Below are 18,681 nucleotides of genomic sequence, written 5' to 3'. Positions count from 1 at the left end.
ACCTGTTACTCACATGAGATAGACCAATAACAATCCACAATCATACAATCAATTCCCAATGGACAAAATCAAGTCCCGGCCTACTTTTTTTTCTGGTTCAAGAAGCAGTTTCACTTGGATATACGTCACAATAGGAAAGAAGACAACATTGTATCATGCGTTTCATGCTGACTTTAATCCAGTTACCATTTAAAAAAATTAAATAAAAATAAAACATTTTTAAATTCACTATGTTGTAGATTTTGGCAAATCAATCAAACAAGTTAATCAAGAGATGTTAAAAATCATGGCTGAACTTTTCATCAAACTTGAAATTACTTTTGTGCTTTGTGCTCTGTTGTTTACTGCACATTTGGCATGTGTACTGTTTGGATTTTCAAGCATACAGGACATTTGCATACTGTTTGTAGTTTACATAATACTGTATAAACTGTAGAAAAAGGAAGAGTTGTACTCATGTTAGAGAACAATATAACGAACATAGCATTAAATGAATATTTGTTTTCCTAGAGTCTTGCCTTTGTGCTGTGATGTACATTGAGAAATGACATGCATTAAAGAAATAATTTTGGATTATTTTATGTAATTAATTTATTTGAGATGAAGTCTGCAGTCCTGCATCACTGGCTTCACAGAGCAGAATTGCAAAAATTAAGAATTTAGAGGTAAACAATAAAGCTTCAAATACCTTTTACTTTACCAAATAAGTTTATTATCAATTATAAAAATGATATAATTTAAGTTATTATAAAAACAATGTCATAGCTTTTTGTCAGAACATTCAATGTGAACCTACTCACATCTTCTATCTCAGGTTATACAAAACACATAGCCAATGGATTCAGTTATATGTATTATAATTGACTACATGATCTCAAATTTCACACAAAAAAATAGGGTAACATTTTGGGAGTGTATTTTAAAAACTGTGCAAGACAGAAAATCACACAATGTCAACAACACTTAAAGGGTTAGTTCACCCAAAAATGAAAATTCTGTCATCATTTACTCACCCTCAAGTTAATCCAAACCTGTATGAGTTTCCTTCTTCTGTTGCAGTAAAAATAAGATATTTTGAAGAATGTTTGTAACCAGAGAGTTGACGGCACCCATTGACTTCAGTAGGGAAAAAAATACTATGGAAGTCAATGGCTGGCGTTAAACTGTCTGGTTACCAACATTCTCTAAAACATCTTCTTTAAATTCATACAGGTTTGGAACAACATGAGGGTGAGTAAATGATGACAGACTTTAAATTTTGGGGTAAACTATCCCTTTACTATTTGTCTTCATCTCTCTTTTCATTGAAACATCCCATTGGAAAGTGATATTCCCCATCCATCGAAGGCCGAGATCACAGTAGCTTGAAATCTGCCAGAACATTGCGAGCTGAATTCCAGCCGGCTGCACCCATAACACCTCCACCTGAAAGAGACAAGCTCAGATAAATGCTGGAGAACACAGGGGAGGTCATGCACGTCAAGCTTCACATTTACCTGACCTGGTTTTATGATACGTGATATCACACTGATGACATTTCTAAACCCAATACGTACTGTTTAAGCTTTTATTTATTCAGGCACATACCTGGATGGCTGCCACTGCCACATAAGTACAATCCTTTGACGGGTGAGCGGTAATCTGCGACAGAGGGCAAAGGTCTGGCCAGGTAAAGCTGATCCAAAGACATTGAGCCATGAAATATATTCTGTTGCATAAAAAACACATGTAATTAATGCTATGACAAGCACATTTACAACAATTAACTGAGATTTAGAGACAATAGGCTATTATATATTAGATTCTGTATGATTGTGAAAATTACTAACAAAACAATACATTCATAAAATGTCCATGTCAATGTCTATTAAATTAATTAAATATGTTCATACCCCTCCAGTGAGACCAAAGACCCTCTCAAGATCAGCAGGGGTCAGGATGTCTTTGCCCACTATTGACTTTTTAAATCCAGGTGCGTAACGTTCAACCCAGTCGAATGCTGTGAAACGGGAAACAAAGAACCTATTACAACAAAGATCGTTTTACTTCAAGGCATAGGCATGTGATATCACTGTGGTAGCACAAACTGTGTCACTGGGTTTAAAAAGTAGGTAGTTCATGCCCGCCTATCAAAGTGGGAATGTTGGGGCGGTCTTTAAAATGCAAAAAATATCACATAAGAATCTAGACAAGAATTTCTGTTCCTGCATTATACATTTTATATTATACATTTCTGAAAGATCATGTGATTTTACTGTATTTTTACTCTGTTTTTGATCGTATAAATGCATGCTTGGTGAACATGAGAAAAAATTGAAAAATTATAATGGTAAAAATTATCATTTCTTATAATCTTTTGACCGGTAGTGTATATATTACAGTGTTGGGGTTAACACATTACAAGTAACTTCATTTTATGTAATCAGATTACTTTTTTTGACGTAACAAGTAAAGTAATGCACTTTACTTTTCAGTTTAATTAATATGCTTAACATTTTTTACGCTGCTGATTTAAAATCTCTCTTTTCTCCATAATGTAGTCACTCGTGCGTGCGCACTTGGCAACAGACAAAAAAATACAGAAGTAACAAAACACACGACTTTCAACTTTCAATAAAAAGAGTTGTACAGTATGTAATATAACCCGTAATGTTAAAGTCTCCATGTAGTCAAAACTCAAAAAACTCATCTTTGATCACCAAAGGGACATATTTAAAAGTCTTTTCCTTGAAAAAAATCCCTTATGCCTTAAAATAGCTTGAATGCAACTCTACACCCTTGCCTTATTTAGTATATGTGGTCCTATGAATATAAAATTAGCCCCGCCTCCACTCACTCGCACCAGCTCAGAGATCCACTCGTTGACGATCACACGTTGGTGTGATTGGTTACAAGGTAGTTTGTGACGTCAGAAACATTTTTGAGACTGTCTTTGGTTCACTGCAGTTTTAAGGAGAAAATACTCTGCAATGGTGTTGACTTATAAATTTGCACATGGTTTGTCTTTAAGCATATTAAAAACACAACATTAAAAGCTTGATTTTCACCACAGGGGGACTTTAAGAGGTCTTTTGTTTGTCATAGTTCTAGGGGTCAAGAAATATTGAGTAATAATAAGTGGTCAGAAATTGAATATAATAATATTCTAAATGTGTTTTAAAAGAAAATGAAGGTGTATGTTATATAGGCTATGTTTAGGCATTACTGCATTAAACACTTGCAAAAAAGAACTTCTCATTAAAGAAAAACAACAACATCTGCAAGCCCTTTAAGAGAGCGAGCCTCCGCCAGGAGAGAAAAAGTAACGCCCAAATATCAAAGATGGCGACGTCCATAAGACTGAAAAGTCTTATCACTCTTGATACGACAAGAGTCCAATCAAGCCGCGAGTTCATCCAGTAAATGTCCATTAACCGATAGCAGCTTTTATATTTGGGTGGAGAGCAAAGCATATGAGTCGCACTTAGAACACAAAACTGAGGGGAACAGCTCTGGTGGAGAACAGTGACTGTATCTAAAACCTTCAGATGACTCAAAGCTCATATTAACTCGTAAGTTACCGAAGCAAAACCACACACGACAACGTTTGTGCAGCGCAGAGTGGCTCTCTCGCACTGGGGTGAGTTTCCCGAGAGCATTGTTAGCCAACTATGGTCGCAAGTTATTTTTTGGGGTAGGTCAACGAGTCTGTGTTTCCCGAAACCATAGTTTCAACGAACATTCGCAAACAATATCGCAAAGTTGTGTGGTTGGAACAATAGCTCTTGACCTGTGGTTAGAAGCATATATAGTTTCTAGTTTGCATGACGTGGACTTAATAAATACTTATCTGACTTAAGCTGACTTTCAGTACAATCTATATCTTTCACTTCGAACATACAAATGTCTTTTACGTCTTTTAGTAGAGATGCGCGGATGGGCTATTATTTCATCCGCAACCGCATCACAAAACTCATCGTCCGTCCGCCATCCATCCGCACCAACGTTTTTGACCAATTTTCAAAACCGCACCCACCCGCCAGCCGCTGATACAAGGCGCTGCTGATGACAGCCGCGAGACTAGAAACCGCCCGCCACCCGCCCGAATTTAATTAAAATATTTTTTTTCCTCACGTCATCCGCCCGATCCGCAGTTTATCCGCGAAGTCCGCGGCTATAACCGCCAACCGCGCATCTCTATCTTTTAGTATGTCGAAAGATTTAAAGCACCGTTTCTGAAAAGTGCGCATGTGCGTATGTGCTCTAGTCCGTAAAAACGAGTCTATGATTGAATCTGGAAATAAAGCAAAATAACTGAAAAAAAGAATTAGTCCTCAGATGCCATGTCTGTAATTTATAGCAAATAATCTGGCATTAATTCATTCTCAAACGGATTGATTGAAAGAAGTTATAATTTCACCACCCAGACAGCAACATAGTGTCGGCCCAGATCCGGCCCACATCTGGTACACGTGAAATCCAGCACGTAGGCCGGATCTGGGCCGACACTATGTTGCTGTCTGGGTTAGAGGTTTGCGACAATACGGTTTCGGAAAACAGTCGTGACAAGCTAGTTGATTTCTTTAACGAACAACGATGCATCGTACTATGGAAGTTAAGCAGCAAGTAAAGTCGCTGTACGGAAAACGCAACTCTTTAGTTTAAAATTTACGGGTGTGAATTGGGTTATATAATGCAGTTATCACTCTCGTATATAACTGAAGTGTGAAAATAACCATATTAAGGACTTAAATACAGGATTGACAACTGTATTCTGCAGCTGTGTGAACGTGGACTAAATAACATAATTAGTTACTTTTTTAAGGAGTAGCGCAATATTGTTAGCCTGGCTCCGCCCTCCTACGTACTTCCGCTCAATTTTCATTTTCCTTCAGCACTACGTCTGGGCTTGTGGTGTATTCTTTGGTTTTCTCCGGTCAATTTTTTACCGGTCCAATCAGCGAACAGAGGGTGTGGCTGAGAACGATGACGTTGATGTCGTGTGCTCATAGCGTGCGCTAATTTGAGTCGCCATACGTCACGACCAAACGTTAGCGATTGGTTATGTCAGATCCAGAGTGGCTCTGGGCAGATCCAATAGTTTTAAACTTCAACCGAGTACCCGCCTACAAGGAAGTTGTCAATGGAGCAAGGCCAGACTCTCTGTACAAATGAAATGTAGGAGAGTCTGGTGGGACCAGGCTACAATAGTGTACTACATTACTTTAAAGGTAACTTTCTCCAACACTTTATGTAAGACATTCGAGACCTTTTACATACACAATCCTTATCATGCTTGTGCCAGCAAACGGCAAACAAGAATGCAAATAAGGTACTAGGTACTTGTGTCAGCAAATCTCTCCCTGTCCTCTTCGGTCCAAGAGCGGCGACCCTCCATCAAATATGGCGTAAACTGGATGAAGAGAGACGCCACATGACAGCCGGGGGGCGCTAGAGTCGGATCTAGCACTGAGGGAATGGTCATTTCTATCATAGGCCTAAACAAAAACACCAGAAGACGATTTAGGATATAATGTAAATTGCTGTGGTTTGGTGCAATGAATGGAAAACCATCACCATAAACCCCGAACCCAGAGCAACAGATTTGCTGTCTGTGAAACCCTGGTCATTCACATATCCTGATGCCTTCATGTGTGTGTAATGTGCAAATATTAGTTTTTCCATTATATGCAGCACTGCAGGTTTTGCTGACCTGGAGGATGGGCGTCCCTGCTGGCCCTCCATGTAGGCCTCCTCCAGAACCTGCACACTCTCACAGTTCAGGTGGATTGAACACTGATGATGTGGACCTGGTTTTCCATCCTCACTATTCGGAGCAGCCAAGAAATTAGGCAGCTTGTCCAAAGCCACTGTGCATTTGCAAAAACAGAGATCAGATAATCCCAATCAACAATTTCTTGTAAGGAATCGGCAGCTTTTGCAAGGCAGCACTGTTTATACTCCTAAAATATTCTGCTTAGAAATGTGTTCTACATATCAAACAGCAACTTATTTAGACCCAAATGCTTAACATACAAGTATGTAATTTCTGCCTGAGGTGTTTTGTTTTTTATAAACTTTGTCCCCAGGTTTCACAGACAAGGCTTAAAGGCCCACTAAAGTGCTTTATAACGCACAGCTTTGTATGATGCGTTGATGTAATTTCCACTGAAACAGGAAGCTAAGGCGGGACATATTGAATGGCCCCTCCCCCTTTTCAAATAGCCAATAGCGTTTAGTGTTCCTCACAGACTGCAAGTCGTACTTGACAGCACCATGGAAGTGAATCCGAGCGCTGATGATACGTTGTATTCAATACTAGAGGTGTGAATAAATTCTAGCCATTTCATTTTTAACCAACATACAGTTGGAAAACTGAATAAAATTCAAGCGTTTGAGCAACCGAACACACATCTCCATTGCTCTGTGACGTGTCAACGGTATTATAGCATAGGGGGCGGGATGCTTTAGATTCTAGAGAGCGTTTGATTGGACAGAAGATGTGATGAGAAGCTGAAGTCTGCGGTGATTTCATAAAAATCCGTGATTCATTTTAGCGGAAGTGAGAGACTGTAAGTTTTGAATGCTTATACTGTATCTCCTAAATGCGAATTTTGTCATTGTTTTGGAACACACCAGCTTATTCATAACCTTAAGGCTAACATATTCATACTAAAAGCTAAAAAACTTACATTTTGATTTCAGGGGGCCTTTAAACATAGTCCCAGACTAAAATGCATTATTGAGCTGTTTTAACTGAAAGTAACTTGTTTTGTCTCAAGATGCACATCAGTAATGTTTTTTCCTAAGGCATGTTTTTGAACTCAACCAAACTTAATCTAAGCCCTGTCTGTGAAACCAGGCCTATACTTTTTATTATAATACTATAATTATAATTAGTATAAATTAATGAATTATTCATTAATTATGAATTCATATTTATTTAAATTAATAATTGGAATGAATTAATACTTATTTCATTAATAATTAATAATTATTTAAATTAAATTAGTGACTGAATATTCACCGTTTAAATGAAACGACAATGAATTCCAGATGGTATTCTTTCATGCTTCTATTGCATGATGAATTATCTTTGGTCTTGTCTTGCTTGCTTGCTGAGTCTCAAGATAACGACAAAGCTTCCTAGAGTATTTACACAGAACCAACACTCTTCTTTTGCTGCCTTGCAAACAGGCTTTTTTAATGAGAAAATGCACATTTAGTTCAATGAAATGAGGCGTTAAATTATCTGTAATCATACCGTTTATCTTGGTAACAGGAGAGGTGTAGTCGATCTGATCTACGGCTGTGATGAATGCCTCTGGCAGGACACCCTTTACCAGGACAACCACAGACATCAATTATTCAGAATTGTCATTAAGATTTAAGTAAAACGGTTGTTAATTTTTCCACATTATTATTAATATTATTTTTTTTACATTGGATAAATAAAAAGTAGGTTCAATGGGATTCTTAATGTTTGCCTATATACATATATATATATACATATTTCTACTGTAAACCGAACTAACACTTGCATGTGGACGGTGTTGTCAGTTAAAGAATAAGGTCACTCCTTGAGTAAACAGATAAAGTGACTCTCGCTCAAGGCAACAACAGAAGTTGACAGAATGGGATGACAGTAACTGTGGAAGGAATGACCTAGAAATTTCTATAATCATGAGGTCATGGCCATATCTAAATGCACAGATGTAAAAACAAATGCTCTTCATTACTTGTAATAGCAGAACTGGCATGATCTCGGGACATACCATCAGGGCTGTACCTGTGGGGTGAGCTTTTTGAAGGTGACGTAGGGAGTGGCGTTGGACAGAACCACTTTACTGCGGACTTCAGTTCCATCTGTCAGCACAACACCCTTGGCAGAACCGCCCTGACCGATAAGGACTCGTTCAACATCCTACAGGCCCCAAGAAAGGCGACAGATTAATATCCGTGGGACAGCCGGTCCCTTTGAATCAATATGGCTTGTACGGAAACAATGGCTCAAGAAAACGGTTACACCTTCTTCCTGAATACTTACTCTGTCTGTAAAAATATCTGCTCCGAGGGATCGGGCGGAGCTGGCGATTGATCGAGACACCCCACCCATTCCTCCCTCCACGTAACCCCAGGCACCTTTCTCCTTCTCCAGCTCACCCATCACATGGTGCAGCAGGACATATCTACAAGATTAAGCACAGTTTATCATACAGTATCCACAACGTCAATTACAGGATATTCTGAATCAGTTCAAACACATAAATGTCAAACTATCCTCCTCACCCACTTCCAGGATTATTTGGGCTTGTGTTTGCGCCAATCACAGAGTCAGTGGCTAATGTGGCTATCAACGGCTCTGATTCAAACCAGCGATTGAGGACCTACACACACAAGAACTGAAATTTCAACAAAGAAAGCTGCTAATGCTGTGTGCATTTCAGGAAACATCCTTGAATTTTAACTAATTTATCAGGCAATGCTCAAAATAAATGATGCATATTTTGATCTGTATTTGTTTTTAATGTATTTTCAGATCAAACTTTTGAATATACACCACTGGTCAAAAGTTTGGAATAATTATGATTTTTAGCACTTTTGAAAAAGTTTCTTATGCTCACCAATAAATAAATAAATAAATAAACACACACACATATATATATATATATATATATATATATATATATATATATATATATATATATATTTTTTTTTTTTTTTTTTATTTTTTTTTTTTTAATGAGAAAATGCATACTTAGTATCAGTGTGTGTATATAAATATAGTAAAAAATCATAATATTGATAATATTGTGAAATATTACTACAATATAACTTATTCTGCATCCATCAGTAATCAGCAGCAATTAATCCAATACAGTGACAGACATATTTTAACCTGAGCACAATCCCAACAATCTGAGGACAAGGACAACAGACCTGATTTCAAGATATTGATATGAGCAGATGTAAATGTACACGGCTTGACGACTAGGGGACACAGTCCTTAAATTTCACAGAGACACTCAGACCATGGTCACCGTGATTTTGCCAAGTAAGACATGGTTCTGGATCAACATATTTTGTTGATCCTGGATCAACATTCCTGTCCCAAAATGTAGTCCTTACCCAATCCCTACTCCTAAACCTAACCCTACCCATAACTTTTCCCTAAAATCAGAGGGTAATGAAAAGTTAATAACACTGATGTTTAAGTACTTCACCCTGGTTCTAAGCCTAAACTTGACATAAAACTGTAAACTTGTCCCTCAAATCTGATTGGTTGATTGGAAAGTTGATCCAGGATCAACAAAGATGTTCACCCTCAGACCACTGTTAGTTTTACTTCTTGTTTGGCTTACTTTGTGTCAAATTTCTAAGAGAAAAATAATCACATAATTGTTTTTGGATTGACATAGGGTCTGGTACTTTATTCAGATAGCGTCTACTTTATTCAGTCAAATATATTCAAAAATGTCATGTATTTATTTTCTGTCAAGGTCATGGAGGAGGCATAACCCACCTTCATAACTGGAGCTGTAACAAGTTCATAGAAATCTGGTATATTCTTTCCCAACTTCAACCCTTTAAACACAGAAGCACATGGATTTTACTTTATTGCTTCAGTTTTATAAGCCCTAGTTTTACAAGACTTTCTGGCTTATTTCAGCAGCAGCAGCAGAAGAATTTAGGAAAATCTGGTTTATTGTCTGTTATATAACCACAAAGCATCATTACCAGACTTCACCAAAGGTTTCAAGCTCCTCAGGGCAGATATTCTCTTTTTCAAAGAGCCCTGAGTCAGTCCTGGAATGTCAACGGGTGGAGCATCTAAAAGAGGGTGGATGGCACAGGCCAGTGTTTCCAAATAGGTTAAAAACTCAGGATAGACCTTTAGTGATAGGACAGAGGAAAAAAAATACATATAAAATCCATATTGAGTTTTGCTTTTTACTATCACATGCAAGTTCATGAAAGTGCTCTTGCTAAAATCTAAGTCCTCTTGACATTGACATAAAAACCTTGGCATCTTTCTCTGAGAATTTGCCAATCTCTTTCTGGGTCATTGCCATGTCAGCTCCAAGCAGTAAAGACCGTGGTGGCCGCCCTCCTACACCCTCCTCCAGCATGGGGGTAAATGAATAGGGGTCCCTCATGTACACCTTCAGGCCGTGTTTCTGCACAGAAAGACACACTGCTGTCATCTTAGATTAAAAGAAAAAAGCAATTAATCAAAAAATAAGTGTGCTATTATTAAGGTGGGATACGTGTTTGGTGGAACGGGAAGGTTTAAGGGAAGACTCAACATTGTAATTATAGATGTAATTACAGAAATTGATTACAGCTGTAATGACATGCAGGTGTTTTTTTTTTTTATGTAAGTACAATGTAAAATATGTACACAATAAGTGCAATGTATCAAATTATTAATTTAAATGTCAGTGCATATTTAAAGACATCTCATATAAAGCGGGACATTTGTTTCTTCCCCTTGTGAAAAAGAAGTGTGCAAATTGTATTGAATGTGCACTTGTAGTGTGCTTTAAATATTAAAAGTATATTTTTAAAAAAAAACTGTACTCGCAGATAATGAAATATAAGGTTACACAATTTTAGGTTACACTTTATTCTAAGGTGTATTTTGTTACACTGTAATTATACATTTAAGTACTGAGTAATATTAAGTAAATACACGTACTTACCATAGGGTTATGATTAGGGTTTGGTGTGGTTTAGGTTTAGTTGCATGTAATTATACTTAACAGTTATTACTATAGTAATTGCATGTAGCGTGTAACAATGACACTGTAAAATAAAGTGTTACCCAATTTTTTTACTTTTCTTAACTCACTTAAGTTTTACTTTTAAAGTACATTTTAAATCATTGTTTTAATAATCTTTTATCATTCTTTAAGTACGCTTATTTTGATGTGTTGGCAAACATACTAAACTAAATTTGAGTATAATTGGAACAGTAGTGTGTTATTTGATGTTATTTAAAGATAATTTAAAATGTACTAAATTGCAACTTCATCATTACAAATGTGTAATTACAAATGTATTTAATTACAAGTTTCAATAGAAATAACATTAAAGTATATTTTAGTTTACCATAAATGCTTGTCAGTATATTCAACAGTACAATAAAATCATATTTCAAAGAAACCAGGAGAAATTATGAAATTACATATAAAGATTTACTTCAGTCAGCATACAACCGAAGTTGTGATAGTCTTTACTTCCCTATTGTGATGTATATCCGAGTGAAGCTGCTTCTCGAACAAGAAAAAATGTAAGGCGGGACTTGATTTTGACCTTTGGGAATTGATTGGATGGTTGTGGTTTGCTATTGCTGTGATGTCATGTGAGTGACAGGTTGCCACGCCCATATGCCAGAAACACATCATCACAGAAGAGAAGTCACTGCAAGGGTAGTGGAAGTTATTTTGATTAAAGATTTCCAGAACACGTGAATTAAAAAAAAATAATAATAATGATGTTCACAGATAAATCATTTATAGTAAATACTGCAATGTTCCATAAAGAAACAAGAATTGTCCGTTTGGATTTCATGGAGACTTTAAGTCCTACTTAAGTATGTCAAAGAAAAGCACTTAAGTTCATCTAATTGCAATCTTTACAATTAAAACATTACATTCAGTTCACATTTAAGTTTAATCTTTTAAAGTAGGCTATATTATTTTCGTAATAAGTAGGCTACTCCATTTAAAAGTATGCTTAAGTGTTTACTTCTTTTTCACAAGGTTTGTCAGGTCTGTCTAAAGCGCAACACTAGAGATAGTCAAAAAAGGAAGAAGAGAATGGGGCATGTAACACCTTGAGCTCCAGGTCCTGGTAGATGTGTGGACGCAGCAAACTGAGCAGATACGAGGCCCTGGAAAAGTGGAAACCTGAACATAAAAATAAACAGCCCATTACAGTCATGCAAACTACAGTGATCCGAAGCAGACACTCTTTTTAATATTTATTTAGGGTCAATCATCAACTTAAACCTAAAATGTTTAGACTACATAGCTGTACGGGTTCTGAGTTTGTAATTACTGATGAAAACGTGTTTTGAGAACCAGAACTTTGGCCACCAGTCTGTAAGGGATTCAGGCAACCTTGGTCTGGGTGATAAACCATAACTCACACCTGGAACAATCTCTTCAGATACGGCGGCTCCTCCAAGGACATCTCTGCGCTCCAGGACTGCTGTTTTCAACCCTCCCTTCTGCAGATATGCTGACTGGGCAAATTACAACAGAACGTTTCTTGAGATGAAACTGTTGTGCAATCATTGGTCAGCAACATATATTGAGAACATATCTCGTGTAGCTATAGGCTACTTACAGCGATAAGGCCATTGTGACCTGAAAGGAAAGAAAAGGGTTTTAGGCTGTTCAAAAGAGTCTGAATTCTACAATATTTCACTATCTGTTAAATAACTGGTTTTGATGTATTGAATGCTTGCAAGTTTTGCATTTGAGACAATAGAGATTCCGTAGCTTTAGTGCTACACCTCATGAATGTAGCATTATTTTCTCCTGAAACATGATGATTGTGAAACAGAGTGTGAGTGCGGTTCAAAGTATGCAGGGGTTTGAGACAACATTTTTAGAAATGATTGAAAAAAAAATATAAAAAGTAGAACACTGCATGTTTTAAATTACAGTACACAAACTTGTATTCCTGCAGGGGGAGCATGGGGGCTCAGCAAGGCGAAATCCATAAAGCACATTTATTAAAATCTTTGGACGTTTTTTTTTGTCTCACTGGGGACGTTTGTAAACAGAAACCCTTAATCGTTTAAAAATATCGATCCCAAAGATTAGCATATGGCATACACATTTAAATTCCCTCAAGTTTCTATGAAATTATTTAAACAAAAACAATCCTCACAACGACTCAAACACGACTGTGATTGGCCCATTCTGAGGAGCGATGAGAAAAGTAACAGGTCCCACGTGACTATGGGATACTTCCATTACAGACTGAATAATCAAAATAGTCAATAAATAGTGCATTTATAATAATTTAGCCAACGACACTGGAAAATAAAAAATAAAACAAATACACAATGAGGAGTTCACATAAAATAATAATTATTTACTACCATATAAGCCCCGCCCACTTAAGCACTCAATTTCGTGCACATTGCCATTCTACATTTTTATTGGGTTTTTTTTAGGCCGTGCATGAATGTCATAGCCTACCTGCGCCGATAACAATTGCATCATATTGAGGTTTGAGGGCAGTGCAGCTGTGGTAACCGCGCCGTGTCACTGAAATAACCGCTCTGTGCGCACGACATGCCCCGAGAGCCGCAGCCATGACGAGTCAACCCTGGCTCAAACCCGAACCCGAAGCTTAAACTCCTCACTCCTCCCCTCAACACTATATATTGGGGGGAAACTCATATGGAAAACTCCCAAGTACAAGGTTTTGTTCTCCTTTTCCGAGAACATCCCGCCCCCACATGCATGTAAAACAATTCTCAACAATCAGAGGCTAAAGATCGGCTAAAGGCTAAAGGCGTTATGGGGATCCAAAGCAGGGTAAAAAAAATGTAATAAAATAAATTATACAAATAAATAACATTAAATTAAATAGGTTAGTATTAAATTATTAAATAACAAATAATAATAGTTAAATAGCGGTTGGGACATTACAATATTGAGTAAAACATTAAATAATGTAATAAATATTATTTTCCTAATTGTAGCCTATAATATTTAATATTTAAATCATATATTTTTCTTATTACGCTATATGCCTATTTTTTACATTTTAGCATGGGACGATCACATTAGGCTATTTGGAGATGATGCTATTAGGCATATACTAACAAACAAATATCATGTTTTTGGACATAATACCATGCACCATGTTTTTTGAACCAGGGCTGTCATTTACATTCAAGTTTGGTGGTGACTTCACTTTAGTAGCCAATAGCACTGTAAAACAAAAGTTGCTGCCTTAAATATTTAAGTACAATCAACTTGGATGTTTAAGTCATTTCAACTTAAATGACATTAAACTGACTTAAAAATTAGTTGAATCTAGTATAACTTTAAAAAAGTAGTAAATTGCTTAACTTATTTTGATGAGTTAAAGCAATGTAAAAACACATGTTGTCATAACTCATTGATCATATAATTTCTTACAGTGTTAATAACTTTTTTCTACATGCAGTCCTTGCATTGATTCTGCTGTTGCTGTGGCAGTCACTTTTATTACTGTTTTCCAGTGACTCAAATTATTCAGAGGTCTGAAAATGTGCAGAATGTAGCCTTTTTGCATATACTAATAAGTGGATACCATAGACTACAAAAGTGAAGTGAAAAGTCAGTTGGATTCATTGTAAAATCGCCAATCTCTCAACTTGGTAAATCGTTATTCATTGTTAACTGCATGTTGTTTTGCGTGTCTGGATAACTATTCACACACTGAACATCTAACTTGTTGATAGTGTTAGATCAAGGTCCAATAGAAATGTTGATGGTCAAAGGGTGATTTCAAATAAACCTGGTCTTCTCATTAACCTTATAGATTGCATTAACCGTGTTTTATAATCTACTAATGGTATGCCTCAATATGAACAGTTAACATAAAGTGAGAGAGTGTTTGCTCCTTCATAGAAGCACATAATAAAAACACATCAAGATAAGTTATTTGAAAGAGCTTTGTCCTTTAATACCCTGGTACTCCAGGCACAAGGGGAAATCATGCACAAGACCGAGCCAAATGATCTCAGATCAGAGCCACAGAAGCTCCATTGTCTCGATCTGCTTCTTAAACCAAATATGAGAGCAGTGTGACAACTGATTATAAACAGATATCGCCTGCTTTCTCAGAGCTTGCTGTCTGACCAACCCATGTGATCAACAACAACAAAAACTTTGCAAACAAAATTAGAAGCATGGTTATATTAGAAGTCTTGTGTTCTTTGACTTATCTCATTTAAGAGGATAGTTCACCCAAAAATGAACATTTTGTCATTATTTTCTCACCCTCATGTTGTTCCAAACCTGTTTTGAGTTTCTTTCTTGTGTTGGACACAAAAGAAGACATTTTAAAGAATGTTGGTAACCAGACAGTTTGACGGCACCAATCGACTTCCATAGCATTTTTTTGCCGTCAACTCTCTGATTACCAACATTCTTCAGAATTTCTTCTTTTGAATTCAACAGAAGAAAGAAACTCAAAACAGGTTTGGAACAACATGAGGGTGAGTAAATATAAGTATGACAAGTTTTCATTTTTGGGTGAACTATGCCTATAGTTTTGATTATAAAAAATGAGAGGTGAAATGACATACAAAAGAAACAACAACAAGCTTTTTATCAATTCACTTTTATACATAACTTTATGTGCAATAAAGGGTTATGATTTTATGAACGACCATGGGTGACTACCACGGCTGTTTAATTTGAATTATAGCATACAATTATTTTTATTAAAAAATGTTTTTTAATTTAATATTTATTATTTTGTATGTTTATGTACAATTTATTATTTTAAATAAACATAAATGGTTAAATGTTTTTTTTAAATAAAATAATAGCCTAATTATTTAACATAATATGAACAAAATTATTTGGAAACAGGAATATCTTTGCATGTTGTGCAGAGGCATTCGTCCACTAAAAGACTTTGCAGTTAAAAAGAGTAGTAGAAGAAGAAGAAGAAGAAGAAGGAGGAGGACAAGAGCTGAGATTTTCACAAAGCCACATTATTGTATTCCAGTAGGTGTCAGCAAAGACTTTGAGATGTCAGGGCCAGGACTCTTGTCCTCGGGATCCTTCATTTAGAATTTAGATCATTTAGGCCTGGTTTCACAAACAGGGTTTAGATTAAGCCAGGATTAGACCTTAGTGAAAGTAGAGCATTTAAGAAGCTTTTATAAACATGCTTTAATTAGAAAAAAACATTACTGATGTGAATCTTGAGACAAAACAATGGCACTGACATATTTTAAGATAAGTTTATTTGGGTTAAAACAGCTCAAACATGCATTTTAGGAATATCTTAGGCCTTATCTGTGAAACTGGGGTTTATTCTTCTCTTTATTCTTACTAATCATACCTGAGCTTTTTACACTATGATTGAAGTATTACTTCAATTCACGTAGGCTTAACACCTCACAATAAGGTTTCAATTGTTAACATCGCTATCTCACGAGTCCAATTCGTACAAATTCGTACGAGTGATTAAAAGGTGGCTAATTCGTACTAATTCATATGACCTCACTCACTCGTACGAATTTGTACGATTTGTCTAAACCCACGTGATGGGTAGGTTTAGGGGCGGGGTCAGTGGTAGGTCATTCGTACGAATTAATACGAATTTGGTAACTCTTAAAATATGTACGAATTAGCCAAAATCGTACGAATTTGTATGAGTGAGGTCGTATGAGTACGAATTAGCCACCTCGTAAAATTTGTACGAATTGCCGTGAGATCGGGCTGAACTAACAACGAACAACACTTCTAACATTTCTTAATCTTAATGTCATTTTCAACACTTACCAACAATACAGTTTTAAAATCAACATCTGTTAACATCGGTTAATGCGCTAACATAAAGATTGTATTTTTATTAACCAGAATAATAAATGCTTTTAAAAATATTGCTCGTTGTTAGTTCACGTTAGCTAGTGCATAATGTCAACAATAAAATAAGACCAAGTGTTAGCTGAGATTCACTGTTTCAGTATCAGCCTTTTCTATTAATTCTTGTTCACTTGACCTATATGAGACGTCATAGTTAATTCAAAGCCTTTCGAATCCTGTCTCCTTCCATTATAAGACGCATCAAATAAAGATGCTCCAAGGCCATGCCATCAGAAGAATAGGCCTACTTAAGAAATGTTCTCTTCAGCTGAGAGAAATCATCTTGACTGAAGAGCCCGTCTCTTCAGATCATAAGTGTTGAATATTGTAAGAGATGATGCATCGACGTCATGCCGATGGGACTGCAGACAGCTTTCAGAGACACCTTTTAAAAAACCAGGAAGTGTGTGGCTTTGTGCATTCCACTCAAGTAACAGAAGATAACCAAAGCTTAGGCCTTAAACGGATTATAAACTCGATTCGAGCCTGTATGATGTGTAATTGCTGTGACGCGGTACGCGATATCATTGAACTTCTATTTGTTTTGCTTATGCTGTGAAAAACAACTCCTATTGATTCTGGTTCTCAGAAGGAAAAGGAATAAAGTAGCCTGCTATTAGACAATCTAGGGTTTCCCGACACCTCTATCATCGGGGAATTATGGTCAAGACTGAGAGATACTCTACAGGCACGCCAGCTTGGCTTTCCTTGAAGGAACATCTGGTCGACACACAGTCAACGTTAATTTGATCAAGGCCAGGGAATTTTGTTCTTGTAAGCGAAAATTAACACTTCATTCCCTTCGTCGGCAGAAATTCGACACCGTGGGCTCGCGTCCAAAATGAAATTAGCTGAAAATGGTCCTGCTTTAAAGTATAATTAGCTCATTGTTAAGTAACCTTATTAATTTTCTTCCAAAGAGATGATTTTGAACCTTTGGGTCAAGATAATGATAATGTTTTTGATGTTTACGGTCGAGTCTCTGTACTAAGGCTGATATGATTTTTGTTATTTTTATAATGAGTGCTACAAAAAAGGCTGGCATACAAAATCTCATTATAAAAACTGCATGTAAGAATAACTGTATTGATATCTAAAAAGCATGGCCAACTGCAAAAATGAGTAATGACATTAGGAGACATTTTTGCTCTTCGTCAAATTATATTGCGTGTTATACAAGAAGGGTTTGCTTGATCAACTTGAATTCTGGAACATTTTGTCAGCATGGTCTGAAGATGATCTGAGCCAATTTTCCAGATAATCGGATCAACGGTCTTGGGGTTTTTCTGAAAAGATGGTTATAATGGTTGAAGCTTAAGTAAATGAAGTTCCTAAACGTAAGTTAGGGAGGAGCGAGCCCATCCAATCTTTCAATCAACAAACAGAGTATATAAGCAGCCGCTTACCTCTCCCTAGTATCAGCTGTTCCAGTATCCCTCCACCTCCCCAAACTCCACCTTCATCTTAGGTACCTTGCCCTTTAATTAACAGGTCCTAAATGTAGCCACTGGGGGGTATATCAGAGCTCGAGTTGAAGCTGCTTCATCGAGCCCCTCTCCAGCGGACAGCAAGCCAAATAAGTTTAACCTAATATCTTAAAGATTTTATGGGCAAACGAACTCGTTAAACCAAAAATGAAAATGTTGTCATAATTTTCTCACCCTCATGTTGTTCCAAACCTATAGGCTATATGAATTTCTTTGTTCTGTTGAACACAAAATAAGATATTTTAAAGAATGTTGGTATTCAAACAGTTGACGGTAGCCATTGACTTGACCAGAAAGAAATATGGACGCCAATGGGGTCCATTAACTCTTTGATTGACAGAATTTTTATTTTTGGATGAACTATCCCTTAATGTTATGAGCCTGGCAGAACTATTATTATCAGGCCAGTTGGTCTCATCCCAAAACCCCTCTAAAACAAAATAAAGACCAGCTAGGACCAGCAAGCCATCTTAAGATGGTTTATGTTCCTTAGTTTTTGGTTTATAACCTGACAATTGCTTTTCTGAAGCTGGGTGCAGCTCTTGTGAGTCAAATCTTTTCAATCAACCAGTGTGAACAACGAATCAGTCCGAGCAGAA

General features: G+C 36.7%; 1 protein-coding gene across 1 annotated transcript; it reads right to left on the bottom strand.

Annotated features, from left to right (window-relative positions):
- Window positions 1-896: 896 nt before the first annotated feature.
- On the bottom strand, window positions 897-13,340 carry pyroxd2 (pyridine nucleotide-disulphide oxidoreductase domain 2). Its single transcript, XM_056272425.1, has 16 exons — window positions 13,197-13,340; window positions 12,334-12,353; window positions 12,136-12,229; window positions 11,818-11,891; window positions 10,002-10,157; window positions 9,718-9,871; window positions 9,503-9,564; window positions 8,269-8,366; window positions 8,027-8,168; window positions 7,769-7,903; window positions 7,244-7,316; window positions 5,693-5,849; window positions 5,323-5,477; window positions 1,893-1,999; window positions 1,588-1,708; window positions 897-1,425 (listed from the first exon to the last, which is right to left on the bottom strand). Exons 1-16 carry the CDS (start codon window positions 13,312-13,314, stop codon window positions 1,355-1,357), a joined length of 1,737 nt encoding a protein of 578 aa, XP_056128400.1. The 5' UTR covers window positions 13,315-13,340; the 3' UTR covers window positions 897-1,354.
- Between the last annotated feature and the right edge of the window lie 5,341 nt (window positions 13,341-18,681).

Source organism: Rhinichthys klamathensis, unplaced genomic scaffold, assembly GCF_029890125.1.
Source record: "Rhinichthys klamathensis goyatoka isolate OS25496 unplaced genomic scaffold, OSU_Roscu_1.1 h1tg000338l_1, whole genome shotgun sequence".
NCBI lineage: Eukaryota > Metazoa > Chordata > Actinopteri > Cypriniformes > Leuciscidae > Rhinichthys > Rhinichthys klamathensis.
Note: the sequence above shows the minus strand (reverse complement) of the source record. Positions and strands in the feature narration are given on the sequence as shown.

Excerpts from the sequence above, each read along its gene's own strand:
- pyroxd2 (XM_056272425.1), bottom strand. The coding sequence starts at position 13,314 with ATGGCTGCGGCTCTCGGGGCATGTCGTGCGCACAGAGCGGTTATTTCA. Across the intron at positions 9,872-10,001 it reads TCTCAGAGAAAGATGCCAAG|GTCTATCCTGAGTTTTTAAC; the intron begins GTTTTTATGTCA and ends CTATCACTAAAG. Across the intron at positions 5,850-7,243 it reads TCCTGTTACCAAGATAAACG|TGGCTTTGGACAAGCTGCCT; the intron begins GTATGATTACAG and ends GCAAATGCACAG.